This window comes from Notothenia rossii (assembly GCF_949606895.1).
Source record: "Notothenia rossii genome assembly, chromosome: 2".
Taxonomy (NCBI): Eukaryota; Metazoa; Chordata; class Actinopteri; order Perciformes; family Nototheniidae; genus Notothenia; species Notothenia rossii.
The window spans coordinates 92,794,115-92,811,726 of record NC_136904.1 but is presented as its reverse complement, the minus strand read 5'-3'; the positions used below and the strand labels follow the sequence as shown (position 1 = coordinate 92,811,726).

At 38.6% G+C, this 17,612-nt stretch overlaps 1 protein-coding gene across 1 annotated transcript in view; it reads left to right on the top strand.

Moving 5' to 3' along the window:
• The window catches only part of f5 (coagulation factor V), a 45,260-nt gene that overhangs the window by 2,125 nt on the left and 25,523 nt on the right, over nt 1–17,612 (top strand). The window contains exons 2-8 of the mRNA XM_079663588.1: nt 339–421; nt 2,245–2,367; nt 7,247–7,459; nt 9,299–9,454; nt 11,653–11,874; nt 13,299–13,464; nt 15,207–15,387. Of these exons, the coding sequence (XP_079519714.1) occupies nt 339–421; nt 2,245–2,367; nt 7,247–7,459; nt 9,299–9,454; nt 11,653–11,874; nt 13,299–13,464; nt 15,207–15,387 (1,144 nt within the window). The remainder of the gene's footprint in view (nt 1–338; nt 422–2,244; nt 2,368–7,246; nt 7,460–9,298; nt 9,455–11,652; nt 11,875–13,298; nt 13,465–15,206; nt 15,388–17,612) is intronic.

Sequence of the window (17,612 nt, the reverse complement as noted above, 5' to 3'; positions counted from 1 at the left end):
TTAAATCAATACATAACTATTTTTTAAATCAATAAAATCATTTTCTAAATCCATAAAAGCATTTCAATTAATATTGGGATTCATAACATTACTTTGTTGAGAATGTGGCAATGTAATAAGCGGGATAATGTGCAGCGACTTGCTCATTCGCGTCGGGCTCCTGATCAGCCTGTTGGTGTTCTTTTCCCCGTAATGACCGCGTCGCAGCACATTATCCCTTACTTGTATGTGTTTGAATGGAGGACTTTCACAGGGTGCTGTTGTTGTTTTTAAGTAAAGAAGTGAGTGGTTCTTTCTTCATGTCTGATTCATCTTTGGTATTTTCCTTCCTTTGGTAGGTTCGGTCCCACCTATAAGAAAGTGGTCTTTCGGGAGTATGACAAAGGCTTCAGGCAGGCTAAGACTCATCCCTCCTGGTTAGGTAAGTTTCCGTCTGTCTCAGAAACACTTCTCCTGTCTACAGAAATCATGTTTACACTGTTTCATTTTCTAAACATGTACCTCAAGGTCTCCTTAAAATGGCTTTGTAATTACAGGGGAGATAGAGACACGGTACACCTACTTATTTGCTTCGGATTTCTTTCAGTTTGTCAAAAAAAATCTAAATAAAAGACAGATTATAGAAATAAATGACTGTAGGAACAATGAAAGTGTAGATAACAGTTCCACTGATTGGTGTTTTGACTGTGTCTATCATGAATCATAGGCTATTATAGTCACCACCAAATGAACACATAACGGAGATTTGCGGAGACTTGTCAGACAGTGGTCTCAATCATCATAATTAAAAAAACAAATGAAGATTTATTGTTTAAATGAACAGATCTCATTCTTCCAGTGGAGACTTGTAGAGTCTGTGTTGATGACTATTAAAGCCGTTAAGTAAATAAGTAAGTGCATTTATATAGCACTCTTCTCAACACGTGCTTAACAGAAAAAAACACAGCAAGTAACATATAGGATAAAACACCAATGTAGGACAGCTACAAAGTTAGCATACTTACTGACTACTGAGTATACATTACTTAACTCGACTGAAAAGAAGATGTCCTCTATGCACGTAGAGATATCACAAACCCACATTTAGTATGGGCCGTGTTTTCTTTTAATGTGTCACCAGTTCATAAAATAGTACAGGAAGTGAAGTATATAACCGGCTGTCAATTTGAGATGAATTTTCTAGAAAAGGTTGTGAGATTTCTTGTAAGTTTGGCACATTTCAGACTAACTACTTGACTGTTCCTTCTATTCTAACTAATCACAATACACGTGAAGATACTTAACAGCCTAATCAAATACATCTTCAATTCTAATTATTACAAAAATAAATGGATCTTCTCAGGACATATCCTAACGAAAAACAGCTGCTTGTCAATCAGTTCATCGGAAAGTATAAAGAGAAAAATATTGCTTTGTTATTTTAGATGTGAATAAGACAATAGCGAACGTTGATTATATGGCTCAAAGGTGATGAATGTTTGGTGTTAAACAACAGTAAGTAATGAGTCAGCTTCACTTTACCTGTGGGCCGTATCAAAGTTCAAATATATTGTAAAATTGCTGACGATTTAAAATTATTTTAGTGGAAAACTGATTTTTGCTATCCATTAATGTTCCTAAGAAGTTTTTTTTTTCTTCATATATGTATGATATGTTTTCCTCTATTTATTGTTTTGTATTTATTCCATTACACCTTGTCTTTCCTTTATTTAAATGTTATTGAGAGAGAAAGGCAAAGAAGGAATTACTGAACATTGTGATATTGTTTTTTAAATATGAAAAGAACGTTATATTTCCTGCTTGATAAAAGTCAATAATGAGTCAGCGTGACTTTACGTTACTGACCTGGTATTTGAAAATTACTTTTTGCTTTCCAGTATCTGAGAAAACACAGTTGCATGTTTATTCCTTTATAGGAAAGTATGAAGATAACATTTATCTTACCATTCGAATTAGATAATAACCACAACATTCACTATCTATTTGTTCTGTTTCCTACATTCAACTACGTTATTCAGAGCAGAGGGGAAATTCATAATGACATTGTGAAAATGTTTTTTGATTATGAATATGACAATCAACACATTAACACTTAACATATGGACGGACGGGGACATCTGACGTTGCTGACTGATGTGATGAGTCAGCACATTATTATCCCTGTGTGTCATAATGACGTGCCCAAAAATACTTCAAAGTGCTTCAAAGTCTAAATAAAGTTCATGTTGTGTATTGTCTCCACAGGTCTGCTGGGACCCACTCTGAGGGCTCAGGAGGGAGAGACCATCGTGGTCACTTTCAGAAACATGGCCAGCGGACCGCACAGCATCCACCCTCACGGAGTCGCTTACGGGAAGCAGTCAGAGGGTGAGAGCATGTTGACTCAGCTGAATGTACACAGAGGGCAAAAGTAAACACATCCTTTACTCAAGGAGAAGTACACATACTCGTGTTTAAAAATACTCTGGTGAAAGTAGAAGTACTGACTAAACTTCTTTACTCAAGTCAAAGTAAAGAGGCTTTGAAATGTACTTCAGTAAAAAGTACCCATAACTAGCAGCTCTTTTAAAGAGTACCTGACCTCCCTTTATATTAATAGAACAATAACGTCATTGTTAGCTAATGAATGTTTCCATGGTGACCAACGGCAACATGACAACGTTTTCATTGGTCCCTCTTCTTTAGAGAAGACCAGGAAATGATGGATACACGGATCGTGTTCAAATCAATAGGCACGCAATGACTCTAAATAATAATGATCACGCCACCAAACACACATTCAGACTAAAGGAACCAGCCTGTTTGGAAAATGAGAGAAGTAGAAAGTACAGGTATTTGTGTTCAACATGTAAGAAGTAGAAAGTACAGGTATTTGTGTTCAACATGTAAGAAGTAGAAAGTACAGGTATTTGTGTTCAACATGTAAGAAGTAGAAAGTACAGGTATTTGAGTTCAACATGTAAGAAGTAGAAAGTACAGGTATTTGTGTTCAACATGTAAGAAGTAGAAAGTACAGGTATTTGTGTTCAACATGTAAGAAGTAGAAAGTACAGGTATTTGAGTTCAACATGTAAGAAGTAGAAAGTACAGGTATTTGAGTTCAACATGTGAGAAGTAGAAAGTACAGGTATTTGGGTTCAACATGTAAGAAGTAGAAAGTACAGGTATTTGAGTTCGACATGTAAGAATTAGAAAGTACAGGTATTTGGGTTCAAAGTGTAAGAAGTAGAAAGTACAGGTATTTGTGTTCAACATGTAAGAAGTAGAAAGTACAGGTATTTGTGTTCAACATGTAAGAAGTAGAAAGTACAGGTATTTGGGTTCAACATGTGAGAAGTAGAAAGTACAGGTATTTGTGTTCAACATGTAAGAAGTAGAAAGTACAGGTATTTGTGTTCAACATGTGAGAAGTAGAAAGTACAGGTATTTGTGTTCAACATGTAAGAAGTAGAAAGTACAGGTATTTGAGTTCAACATGTAAGAAGTAGAAAGTACAGGTATTTGTGTTCAACATGTAAGAAGTAGAAAGTACAGGTATTTGGGTTCAACATGTGAGAAGTAGAAAGTACAGGTATTTGTGTTCAACATGTAAGAAGTAGAAAGTACAGGTATTTGTGTTCAACATGTGAGAAGTAGAAAGTACAGGTATTTGTGTTCAACATGTAAGAAGTAGAAAGTACAGGTATTTGTGTTCAACATGTAAGAAGTAGAAAGTACAGGTATTTGAGTTCAACATGTAAGAAGTAGAAAGTACAGGTATTTGAGTTCAACATGTAAGAAGTAAAAGTAAAAAGTCGTCAGAAAAATAAGTAGTGGAGTAAAGTACTGATACCAGAACAATGTAATTAACAATGTACAGTAATATACAGTAACAAAGTATTTGAACTCCACTACTTCCCTTCTCTGTATCAGCTGTTGGAAACCTTAAATCAGCAGCTCCACAGTCCGTCTCTTACGGTCACTCATGATGTTACTGATTCCGATAATTACACAAGATTGGCCAACACAACAAACAAGCTTATTTGTCTTTTTTATAACATATTAACCCGGAGAGGCAGACGGTTCTGAAGTCCAACAGGAAGCTCTGCTGAGTCCTAGGAAATCACTGTCTGTGTCCACGAGAGAGAAACTGTGGATGTAGGGGGTTTACACTAAGCACTAGTTGATTTGATCTTAATGCAAAAGCCAGAGGGCAAAGGAAGTCACAATTAAAGAACAGTAACGTTTTCATTAAGCCTTCATTATTTTTGGATATAAATATGTCGGGAAAGTCCATCATTTCCTCAGGCTTCTGTTGAGCAATGGCACGTAATTAAAGGAGCCATATCATGTTCATGTTCAGGTGTATATCAGTATGTAGTGTCTCTACTTTAAAGAGTCCTCTCCTGCTGATGTTCAGGTGTATATCAGTATGTAGTGTCTCTACTTTAAAGAGTCCTCTCCTGCTGATGTTCAGGTGTATATCAGTATGTAGTGTCTCTACTTTAAAGAGTCCTCTCCTGCTGATGTTCAGGTGTATATCAGTATGTAGTGTCTCTACTTTAAAGAGTCCTCTGCTGCTGATGTTCAGGTGTATATCAGTATGTAGTGTCTCTACTTTAAAGAGTCCTCTCCTGCTGATGTTCAGGTGTATATCAGTAGTGTCTCTACTTTAAAGAGTCCTCTCCTGCTGATGTTCAGGTGTATATCAGTATTTAGTGTCTCTACTTTAAAGAGTCCTCTCCTGCTGATGTTCAGGTGTATATCAGTATGTAGTGTCTCTACTTTAAAGAGTCCTCTCCTGCTGATGTTCAGGTGTATATCAGTATGTAGTGTCTCTACTTTAAAGAGTCCTCTCCTGCTGATGTTCAGGTGTATATCAGTATGTAATGTCTCTACTTTAAAGAGTCCTCTCCTGCTGATGTTCAGGTGTATATCAGTAGTGTCTCTACTTTAAAGAGTCCTTTCCTGCTGATGTTCAGGTGTATATCAGTATGTAATGTCTCTACTTTAAAGAGTCCTCTCCTGCTGATGTTCAGGTGTATATCAGTAGTGTCTCTACTTTAAAGAGTCCTCTCCTGCTGATGTTCAGGTGTATATCAGTATGTAGTGTCTCTACTTTAAAGAGTCCTCTCCTGCTGATGTTCAGGTGTATATCAGTAGTGTCTCTACTTTAAAGAGTCCTCTCCTGCTGATGTTCAGGTGTATATCAGTATTTAGTGTCTCTACTTTAAAGAGTCCTCTCCTGCTGATGTTCAGGTGTATATCAGTATGTAGTGTCTCTACTTTAAAGAGTCCTCTCCTGCTGATGTTCAGGTGTATATCAGTATGTAGTGTCTCTACTTTAAAGAGTCCTCTCCTGCTGATGTTCAGGTGTATATCAGTATGTAATGTCTCTACTTTAAATAGTCCTCTCCTGCTGATGTTCAGGTGTATATCAGTATGTAGTGTCTCTACTTTAAAGAGTCATCTCCTGCTGATGTTCAGGTGTATATCAGTATGTAATGTCTCTACTTTAAAGAGTCCTCTCCTGCTGATGTTCAGGTGTATATCAGTAGTGTCTCTACTTTAAAGAGTCCTCTCCTGCTGATGTTCAGGTGTATATCAGTATGTAGTGTCTCTACTTTAAAGAGTCCTCTCCTGCTGATGTTCAGGTGTATATCAGTATTTAGTGTCTCTACTTTAAAGAGTCCTCTCCTGCTGATGTTCAGGTGTATATCAGTATGTAGTGTCTCTACTTTTAAAGAGTCCTCTCCTGCTGATGTTCAGGTGTATATCAGTATGTAGTGTCTCTACTTTAAAGAGTCCTCTCCTGCTGATGTTCAGGTGTATATCAGTATGTAATGTCTCTACTTTAAAGAGTCCTCTCCTGCTGATGTTCAGGTGTATATCAGTATGTAGTGTCTCTCCTTTAAAGAGTCCTCTCATGCTGATGTTCAGGTGTATATCAGTATGTGGTGTCTCTACTTTAAAGAGTCCTCTCCTGCTGATGTTCAGGTGTATATCAGTATGTAGTGTCTCTACTTTAAAGAGTCCTCTCCTGCTGATGTTCAGGTGTATATCAGTATGTAGTGTCTCTACTTTAAAGAGTCCTCTCCTGCTGATGTTCAGGTGTATATCAGTATGTAGTGTCTCTACTTTAAAGAGTCCTCTCCTGCTGATGTTCAGGTGTATATCAGTATGTAGTGTCTCTACTTTAAAGAGTCCTCTCCTGCTGATGTTCAGGTGTATATCAGTATGTAGTGTCTCTACTTTAAAGAGTCCTCTCCTGCTGATGTTCAGGTGTATATCAGTATGTAATGTCTCTACTTTAAAGAGTCCTCTCCTGCTGATGTTCAGGTGTATATCAGTAGTGTCTCTACTTTAAATAGTCCTCTCCTGCTGATGTTCAGGTGTATATCAGTATGTAGTGTCTCTACTTTAAAGAGTCCTCTCCTGCTGATGTTCAGGTGTATATCAGTATTTAGTGTCTCTACTTTAAAGAGTCCTCTCCTGCTGATGTTCAGGTGTATATCAGTATGTAGTGTCTCTCCTTTAAAGAGTCCTCTCATGCTGATGTTCAGGTGTATATCAGTATGTGGTGTCTCTACTTTAAAGAGTCCTCTCCTGCTGATGTTCAGGTGTATATCAGTATGTAGTGTCTCTACTTTAAAGAGTCCTCTCCTGCTGATGTTCAGGTGTATATCAGTATGTAGTGTCTCTACTTTAAAGAGTCCTCTCCTGCTGATGTTCAGGTGTATATCAGTATGTAGTGTCTCTACTTTAAAGAGTTCTCTCCTGCTGATGTTCAGGTGTATATCAGTATGTAGTGTCTCTAATTTAAAGAGTCCTCTCCTGCTGATTTTCAGGTGTATATCAGTATGTAGTCTCTCTACTTTAAAGAGTCCTCTCCTGCTGATGTTCAGGTGTATATCAGTATGTAGTGTCTCTACTTTAAAAAGTGCTCTCCTACTGATGTTCAGGTGTATATCAGTATGTAGTGTCTCTACTTTAAAGAGTCCTCTCCTGCTGATGTTCAGGTGTATATCAGTATGTAGTGTCTCTACTTTAAAGAGTCCTCTCCTGCTGATGTTCAGGTGTATATCAGTATATAGTGTCTCTACTTTAAAGAGTCCTCTCCTGCTGATGTTCAGGTGTATATCAGTATGTAGTGTCTCTACTTTAAAGAGTCCTCTCCTGCTGATGTTCAGGTGTATATCAGTATATAGTGTCTCTACTTTAAAGAGTCCTCTCGGAGGGTTAAACTCTATTTTTTATTTTTTTTCAGGAGCAAACTACTTTGACAACACGTCTCAGAAGGAGAAAGAGGACGACGTGGTGCAGCCGAACAGTGAACATGTTTATTACTGGGAGGTGACGCCTGATGTTTCTCCGCAGCCCAGCGACTCCACCTGTCTCACCTACAGCTACGTCTCCCACAAAGACGTAGTTCAGGACTACAACTCCGGCCTCATTGGAGCTCTACTCATCTGCAAACCTGGTGAGAAGAGAAACTGAAATGCTTTTTAAACAATTTTGCTGCACATTAAAGTTCCCCTATTACAGCATACTGTTTTCCATCAATATATTATAGGTCTCAGATATATACAGAACCTGTCTCTGATTGGCTGGAACACCAAACAGATCATTGCAGCATTACCCATAATCCCCTCTGTTTCAGCCCATGTTGATGTAGAAGAGACATGAAGAAGAGGGGACACATGTTGATGTAGAAGAGACATGGAGAAGAGGGGACACATGTTGATGTAGAAGAGACATGAAGAAGAGGGGACACATGTTGATGTAGAAGAGACATGAAGAAGAGGGGACACATGTTGATGTAGAAGAGACATGGAGAAGAGGGGACACATGTTGATGTAGAAGAGACATGAAGAAGAGGGGACACATGTTGATGTAGAAGAGACATGAAGAAGAGGGGACACATGTTGATGTAGAGGAGACGTGAAGAAGAGGGGACACATGTTGATGTAGAGGAGATGTGAAGAAGAGGGGACACATGTTGATGTAGAAGAGACGTGAAGAAGAGGGGACACATGTTGATGTAGAGGAGACGTGAAGAAGAGGGGACACATGTTGATGTAGAGGAGACGTGAAGAAGAGGGGACACATGTTGATGTAGAGGAGACGTGAAGAAGAGGGGACACATGTTGATGTAGAAGAGACATGAAGAAGAGGGGACACATGTTGATGTGACATGAAGAAGAGGGGACACATGTTGATGTAGAAGAGACATGAAGAAGAGGGGACACATGTTGATGTAGAAGAGACTTGAAGAAGAGGGGACACATGTTGATGTAGAAGAGACTTGAAGAAGAGGGGACACATGTTGATGTAGAAGAGACATGAGGAAGAGGGGACACATGTTGATGTAGAAGAGACTTGAAGAAGAGGGGACACATGTTGATGTAGAAGAGACATGAAGAAGAGGGGACACATGTTGATGTAGAAGAGACATGAAGAAGAGGGGACACATGTTGATGTGAAAGAGACATGAAGAAGAGGGGACACATGTTGATGTAGAAGAGACATGAAGAAGAGGGGACACATGTTGATGTAGAAGAGACATGGAGAAGAGGGGACACATGTTGATGTAGAAGAGACATGGAGAAGAGGGGACACATGTTGATGTAGAAAAGACATGAAGAAGAGGGGACACATGTTGATGTAGAAGAGACATGAAGAAGAGGGGACACATGTTGATGTAGAAGAGACATGAAGAAGAGGGGACACATGTTGATGTAGAAGAGACATGAAGAAGAGGGGACACATGTTGATGTAGGAGAGACATGAAGAAGAGGGGACACATGTTGATGTAGAAGAGACATGAAGAAGAGGGGACACATGTTGATGTAGAAGAGACATGAAGAAGAGGGGACACATGTTGATGTAGAAGAGACATGGAGTAGAGGGGACACATGTTGATGTAGAAGAGACATGAAGAAGAGGGGACACATGTTGATGTAGAAGAGACATGAAGAAGAGGGGACACATGTTGATGTAGAAGAGACATGGAGAAGAGGGGACACATGTTGATGTAGAAGAGACATGGAGAAGAGGGGACACATGTTGATGTAGAAGAGACATGAAGAAGAGGGGACACATGTTGATGTAGAAGAGACATGAAGAAGAGGGGACACATGTTGATGTAGAAGAGACATGAAGAAGAGGGGACACATGTTGATGTAGAAGAGACATGAAGAAGAGGGGACACATGTTGATGTAGAAGAGACATGAAGAAGAGGGGACACATGTTGATGTAGAAGAGACATGAGGAAGAGGATTGTTCATAATACTTTGCTCTCTCTCTTGATTCTCTCAGACAGTCTGGATGAGTCTGGGATTCAGATCGGAGTCGAGCATGAGTACGTGTTCCTCTTCGGGGTTTTTGATGAAAGAGAAAGCAAGTACACACCGAAGGTCCACGCCAACCATGTGAAGTACACCATCAACGGATACGCTATGGGAACACTGCCTGGTGAGTCTGTCTACTCGTTTATCACTTATAGTTACACAGTGAGCCGTTTAGTTTGTATCCTTGAAAGATTTTGAAAACATCAGGACACATTAGACTGAGTCCTGGTTAATAGACAAACCAGTCGGTGCGTCAGGTGTATTAAAGTAGAAAGCATTCATAACAACTTGCCAATGACTTGTACTAAGTTCAATAATTTAAAGCATGGAGGACAGAAACATATTTCAATCATTCATTTCTCTTAGTAGTCATTCTGTCAATGGTAAGCCAGATTTGAGAAACTGTCTTCTGGGCCCAGGAGTTCAAAACTTTTAATCTCAATCAGATCCGATCAGATTTTGAAATCCCATTTTTTGTGATCCAGGATCAGACAAGTCTAATTCAGGATAGGATCAACCTGATCCAGATTACGATTTTTCAAGATGACTAGATCCTGAATATCAGTGCTTTAGTCCTACCGATCGCCATCTAGTGGACATGAAAAATAATACAAGGAAGACAAGAGACCACATTGCAGAGACTTCAGTTGTCTGCAATTACTTTTGAAAGGTGATGACAGATGATGGACTTTTTTTTTGTTGAAGGTATTTTTTCTTTAATCTAAATTACATTTGTGATTGACAATCTTTGCTGTGATACTTTCATGAGCATAAACATTTATGTCATCAACATTTGGTTGAAAACAAAATAGGCCACCACGAACGTGACCAAAAAAATGTATTTCCCATGAAGGCTAAAAATGGTGTATTATTTCAGTTAACAAACTTTGCCATCTTATTTAAATTGAAACATATTTTTTAATAAATTGTACAGTACATTTTGCTCTGGTAATCCACTGGAAATCCGCCCCTCTGGTGGGATCAGGATAATCCAGTTTTTTGGGATCAAACTGATCCCAATCCTGTGTTGTTGGTTTGAACTACCCGTTTTGAAGATTTGATCCAGATTAAAGCTTGGATTGGATTTCCTGATCTGGTCGGATATCAAAGTGATCCTAATCCTGTTTTTTGGTTTTGAACTCCCCAAAATCCAAATCTGATCAGATAGGGATTAAAAGTTTTGAACTCCTGGGCCCTGGTGTCTTGTTATTTTCCAACAAACATTTCATAACCTGAGATATTGAGTTTAATTTTAATTTGGAAAAATAGCAGATTGTCACACATGCTTTAAAAGGAAATATTATGTTTTAATATTTTGTGGTTACTTCACCTCTTTTTAAAAGGTATTTGATCATTTAGTGTAACTTAATATAACTTATCAGATCAAAAAGAACGAACCAGAAACCTTTACGATTTTAACTTTTACAGATTTCTTGTAAGTTACTTTTCTTTTGATCAATCAAGTTCTTATTTTAGCGCTTCATAAGTAGTCTCTAAATGGAATAATGGGGGTCTATATTTAAAAAATCTAATGATAATGTATCCTCAAGGTTGATTGAACTTTCTGCTTTAGATTAAGGCTTCAGGTTTAATGAAATGTAACTTCACCTCATTGTGAAATTAATCATCACTTATTTAATCCATCAAACTTCAATAACTCCCTTGTTTTACTGAGGAACACTGGAGCTTTCCTCGTGTATGAGTTCACTGTTGTGTCTGGATTTACTCCAATAAACAATCTCCCACCGCTGTTTATAGGAACATGATAATGGACGCTGTTGCACGTCACGTTGTACAGTCAGAGAGGAGACACTCTCCAGATGTCAGCGGTGTCCAAACTACAGCACATTCAAAAAGCATAATGGAATACGGCCCACAAATTAAACTGCACTTATTAAATATATCTGTAAAAATATATTTCACAGTAGTATTCATGTGTTAATAAAACCACTTTACAATACATTCAGTCAATTCAATTTGAAAATATGTTCTAACAAATCTAAGCTGATGAGAAAAAAGCCCAATGACTTATTTCCATAACAAGCTTGAAATACACCCTTCATATTTCTCCTTATCATAATCAATCTGAGGCTTCTGTGTGTTAAGGGATGAGCTGCCAACACTCACAAGAATCATTTACCTACATCTGATTGATTTTGCTAACTTATAGCTGATCTTATAAGACAATAAACCTCGATTGAGTGGCCCAGCCCTTTGTATATTTTTCTGTATGTGGCCCTCGGTGAAAAAAGTTACACTCTCCAGATGTCCTGCATAAACAAGAAATCTAGAGGCAACGTAACCCTCCTCTTGTCCCTGCAGATGTGAGTGTGTGTGCCCATGCCTCTGTGAGTCTGCACCTGCTGGCGATGAGCTCAGACCCCGAGGTTTTCTCCGTGCACCTGAACGGTCAGGTGCTGCAGCACAACGGCCACAAAGTGTCCTCAGTGGGTCTGATCAGCGGCTCCACGGCCTCCTGCAGCATGGTGGCTCTGCACAGGGGCCGCTGGCTGCTGTCCTCTCACACCATGAAGCACATGGAGGGTACGGGTTCACAACATACACACACCTAGCCAATGTAACTTAAAGGTCTCCTATTGTACTATATTTAGGCATATATTATAGGTCTCAGATAGAGGGGGGAAGTAGTGGAGTACAAATACTTTGTTACTGTACTTAAGTATATTTTTCTGGTATCAGTACTTTACTCCACTACTTATTTTACTGACAACTTTTTACTTTGACTTCTTACATTTTTAACTCAAATACCTGTACTTTCTACTTCTTACATGTTGAACTCAAATACCTGTACTTTCTACTTCTAACATGTTGAACTCAAATACCTGTACTTTCTACTTCTCACATGTTGAACACAAATACCTGTACTTTCTACTTCTTACATGTTGAACTCAAATACCTGAACTTTCTACTTCTTACATGTTGAACACAAATACCTGTACTTTCTACTTCTTACATGTTGAACCCAAATACCTGTACTTTCTACTTCTTACATGTTGAACCCAAATACCTGTACTTTCTACTTCTTACATGTTGAACCCAAATACCTGTACTTTCTACTTCTTACATGTTGAACACAAATACCTGAACTTTCTACTTCTTACATGTTGAACCCAAATACCTGTACTTTCTACTTCTTACATGTTGAACCCAAATACCTGTACTTTCTACTTCTTACATGTTGAACTCAAATACCTGTACTTTCTACTTCTCACATGTTGAACTCAAATACCTGTACTTTCTACTTCTTACATGTTGAACTCAAATACCTGTACTTTCTACTTCTTACATGTTGAACACAAATACCTGTACTTTCTACTTCTTACATGTTGAACCCAAATACCTGTACTTTCTACTTCTTACATGTTGAACACAAATACCTGTACTTTCTACTTCTTACATGTTGAACTCAAATACCTGTACTTTCTACTTCTTACATGTTGAACTCAAATACCTGTACTTTCTACTTCTTACATGTTGAACCCAAATACCTGTACTTTCTACTTCTTACATGTTGAACACAAATACCTGTACTTTCTACTTCTTACATGTTGAACTCAAATACCTGTACTTTCTACTTCTTACATGTTGAACTCAAATACCTGTACTTTCTACTTCTTACATGTTGAACACAAATACCTGTACTTTCTACTTCTTACATGTTGAACTCAAATACCTGTACTTTCTACTTCTTACATGTTGAACACAAATACCTGTACTTTCTACTTCTTACATGTTGAACTCAAATACCTGTACTTTCTACTTCTCTCATTTTGAACACAAATACCCTCTATTTCAGCCCTGTTAAAGAAGTGCTGATTCTGGGTCCTTAGCTTTAAAAACAAAAACCCCCGGGAAAATCAAACCAGAGAAGGAAGTTATATACTCCGATGAGACTTAATGATACATGTACTACAATACTCTACAAAAACAAATCTGTGTTTTTGCAGTTGGCATGCATGGTTTCCTGGAGGTGAAGAAGTGTGACGGCTTCAGTGTGCCCAATCGAAGGATGACCATCGAGCAAAAACGACACAGCAAGGAGTGGAAATACTACATCGCTGCGGAGGAAATGATCTGGGATTACGCCCCGAGTATGCCGGAATACGTTGACGAGTAAGAAGCATTTCATACATTTCGTAGCATTTTTACAAGTGCATATAAGGACAGTTTATCAAATCTACCAGACATACTTCAGTGGCAAAATATAACCTTTGTGTTTATGATTTTGCTTTTGGTGGTTTTCCTTTAAGGCTGTTCTTTTGGTTTATGTGCTTTTAAATGGTCTGCAAAGAATCACATCCATGTGTTCCCTCCAGAGGTCACAGTAGAGAGACACTAAAAACAAATATCCACCTGAAAATTGGTCTAATATGTCCTCTTTAATATCACTATGAAATTAAATGTTTCATGTAAAAAAGGAGATTTTGATAGCCATGCGGATTAGTTTGCTTATTCCCACTGAACCTAGTTGCACACATGAATAGAATCTATAAACTCTGCACGGACAACACCGGAGCCACACAGCTTGAAATGCAGTGTTATGTCTCTTTCTAAATCCATATCAATGTCTCAAAATATGATAAAAAGGCCAAAGATTCACGAGGGAAGTCTTAAAACAGGTTTACATATCCTAATTCTGAGTAGGGTTGCCAGAAACTGACCATGATCAAAATCGATTATTCGGCAGCCCTGGCGAATAATAATCGATTATTCGACCCCCCACCCCCGCGGGAGAGAAAAAAAAAACTCAGACGAAAGGATTTCCGTGGAAAATAGTTCCACGAGGAGGAACTATTTTTACCTGCCGCTTTGTTCATCTTTAGTCGCACGTGTGAGGGAGAGGGGGGGGTCGGTGTGTAGCGTGCTGCAGCAGCAGTCTGCTCTGCACGCAGGCTTCCTCCAAGTTTACAGTAAAACAAACTGGTGGTGTGACCAATGGCCATTTACAAGGATTAATACTATTACTATTATTAGCATTAGTCTATATTTTGGTTGAAATTAAGCCAGAAAAAAAAGAAAAAAAACATAAATAATAATAAAAATATATACAAATAAAATCGTTTTTTAAAAATAATATTCGATTATGGAGACTGTAACGAATAATCGAGTAATCACTGGCATCCCTAATTCTGAGTATTGAAAAGAAAAGTGGTTTAAAGGTCAAAGATGGGTTCTGGTCAGGGGCGGACTGGCCATCGGGACGTTCGGGACGAATCCCGATGGGCCGGTACACTGAAGTGGGCCGGTCGGATAAGTCACTAGCACCCCCCCCCCCCCGCCCCCCCCCCCCCGCATCAACAATTTACTAGCGGTATTTACTTGCGGTAACGAGGTGGGCCGGCAGTACCGAAGTGGGCCGGTCGAGAGTCCCGGGCTGATTTGTAGTCCCAGTCCGCCCGTGGTTCTGGTAACAGTAAAACAGGAACATGTGTTGTGTGGGGATGCAAAATGGATGAAAGAGAGAGAAGGATGAAAGGAATATAAAAAGGTGAGAAAAGTGTCAAAAGAACTATAATATCACGGGAAGACTAGAGGTAGAGAATGTGAGAATTTGTTTCGGGATATTTCCAAATATCTGGAACAAACTCCCAGAAGCCTGCAGGTCCACTGCAACTCTGACTACTTTGAAATCCAGGATGAAGACTTTTCTTTTTGCCGCTGCTTTTAATTGAACTATTCACCTCTCACACTGCACTGTCACTTTTATTCATGTGTTATTCATAATTATCTTTTTAATGTTTCTAATGTGTTTTATGCTCTTAATGTATTTCATTTCTGTAAAGCACTATGAATTGCCTTGTGTTGAAAAGTGCTACATAAATAAAAATGCCTTGCCTTGTCTATCTTCCGTGTAGAGACTTCAAGCTCCAGTACCTGAAACAGTCAGCGTCGCGCATAGGAAGGAAGTACAAGAAGGCGGTTTACACGCTGTACACGAACGAGTCCTTCACTGAGAGGATGGAGACGAAACAGAGGAAGAACGAGCTCGGGATCCTCGGCCCGGTCATCAAGGCGCAGATCAGAGACGTTATCAAGGTGAGGAGGACATATACAATAAACATACAATCAAGAGTAAAAGCATATACCGTAATTGTCGGACTATAAGGCGCACCTGAATATAAGCCGCAGCAGCTAAATTGAATGATGTGTACATATATAAGCCGCACTGGACTATAAGCCGCAGGTGTTTTAATGTTTCATTACCATATGTAAGGGTTCGTGCACAGAGGGGATTGTCGGGAAAGAGATGGCTGTTTGAGGAAGCTCCCATTTATTAACATTTCAACAAACAAGTTGCATATTTGCATAACGTATTCAAGTGTTAGCATTTAGTGCAATAGTAGCTACAGAACATGTGCTGTGTAAACTGTACTGTATCACATAGCGTTTCAGACACACACACTTTTCAACTTTCAAACTTAAACGGTGCGCTCCCAGCGCACGTACCGGCAGTGATCTACAGCAGTGGTTTTCAACCAGTGGTACGGGGACAAAGTGTCTCGCTCTCGTAATGTCTGTCTGTCTTGCTCTCGTTCTGTCTCTCGTACCACTCTCGGTTCCACTTTTACTTTTGCGCGCTACCTGTCTCACTCTTTTCAGGCCTCCAGCTTTTCCTGCTGGAGCCCGCCGCTTAAAGGTGGGGGGCGCAGACCGGCCATAGAGCCCATAGAGTTAAAGGTGGTGGACTGTAACCTGTAAAATCCATAGATTTAGGAGGTCCCCTAGTGGCCGTTAGCTGTACAAATCCATAGATTTAGGAGGTCCCCTAGTGGCCGCTAGCTGTACAAATCCATAGATTAGCCGCACCGTTATATAAGCCGCAGCGTCGAAAAATGGGGAAAAAGTGCTTATAGTCCGAAAATTACGATAATCAGCAACGTTAAAACCGCCTTTCATTATGACCGTCGTAACATAACACAAGACCGGAGAAATCAGCAGACAATTAATCGTAGGATTGGAAAATAGCATAAAAAAAACATATTATTTTCTAAAACGAAATTTGAGATTTAAGTATGTGTTTATGTCTTCTCCGTGAATTTGGATACTGTGTATACATATGGTTACAGTTCCTACAGTGTTAATCAGCTTTGGATATAAAGACTATCAGATTTAAGTAGACACAGCGTGGACCATTAGATTTAACAATTAGACTTTGACTTAATATTTTGAATTGACATTTCGATTTTTCAGGTTTACATTTTTTTTTTCGCAATGTTGTCGAATGAGTTAGAAAATAGACTAAATATGTAGAAACTAAACTAAATATTGAAGATATATCAGATTTTTTTCATTCAGCACCCCCCTATGAAAGAGCCAAATATCAAATCTTGTCCAATCCCAATACTTTCCTTCTGGACTTCAAACAAACATGATATTTATCTCTATCGTCATCAGAGGTGGGAAGTAGTGGAGTACAAATACTTTGTTACTGTACTTAAGTACATTTTCCTGGTATCAATACTTTACTCCACTATTTGTTTTTCTGTTGACTTTTTACTTTGACTTCTCACATGTTGAACTCAAATACCTGTACTTTCTACTTCTTACATGTTGAACACAAATACCTGTACTTTCTACTTCTTACATGTTGAACACAAATACCTGTACTTTCTACTTCTTACATGTTGAACTCAAATACCTGTACTTTCTACTTCTTACATGTTGAACACAAATACCTGTACTTTCTACTTCTTACATGTTGAACTCAAATACCTGTACTTTCTACTTCTCACATGTTGAACTCAAATACCTGTACTTTCTACTTCTTACATGTTGAACACAAATACCTGTACTTTCTACTTCTCACATGTTGAACTCAAATACCTGTACTTTCTACTTCTTACATGTTGAACACAAATACCTGTACTTTCTACTTCTTACATGTTGAACACAAATACCTGTACTTTCTACTTCTCACATGTTGAACACAAATACCTGTACTTTCTACTTCTCACATGTTGAACTCAAATACCTGTACTTTCTACTTCTCACATGTTGAACACAAATACCTGTACTTTCTACTTCTTACATGTTGAACACAAATACCTGTACTTTCTACTTCTCACATGTTGAACACAAATACCTGTACTTTCTACTTCTTACATGTTGAACTCAAATACCTGTACTTTCTACTTCTTACATGTTGAACTCAAATACCTGTACTTTCTACTTCTTACATGTTGAACACAAATACCTGTACTTTCTACTTCTTACATGTTGAACACAAATACCTGTACTTTCTACTTCTTACATGTTGAACT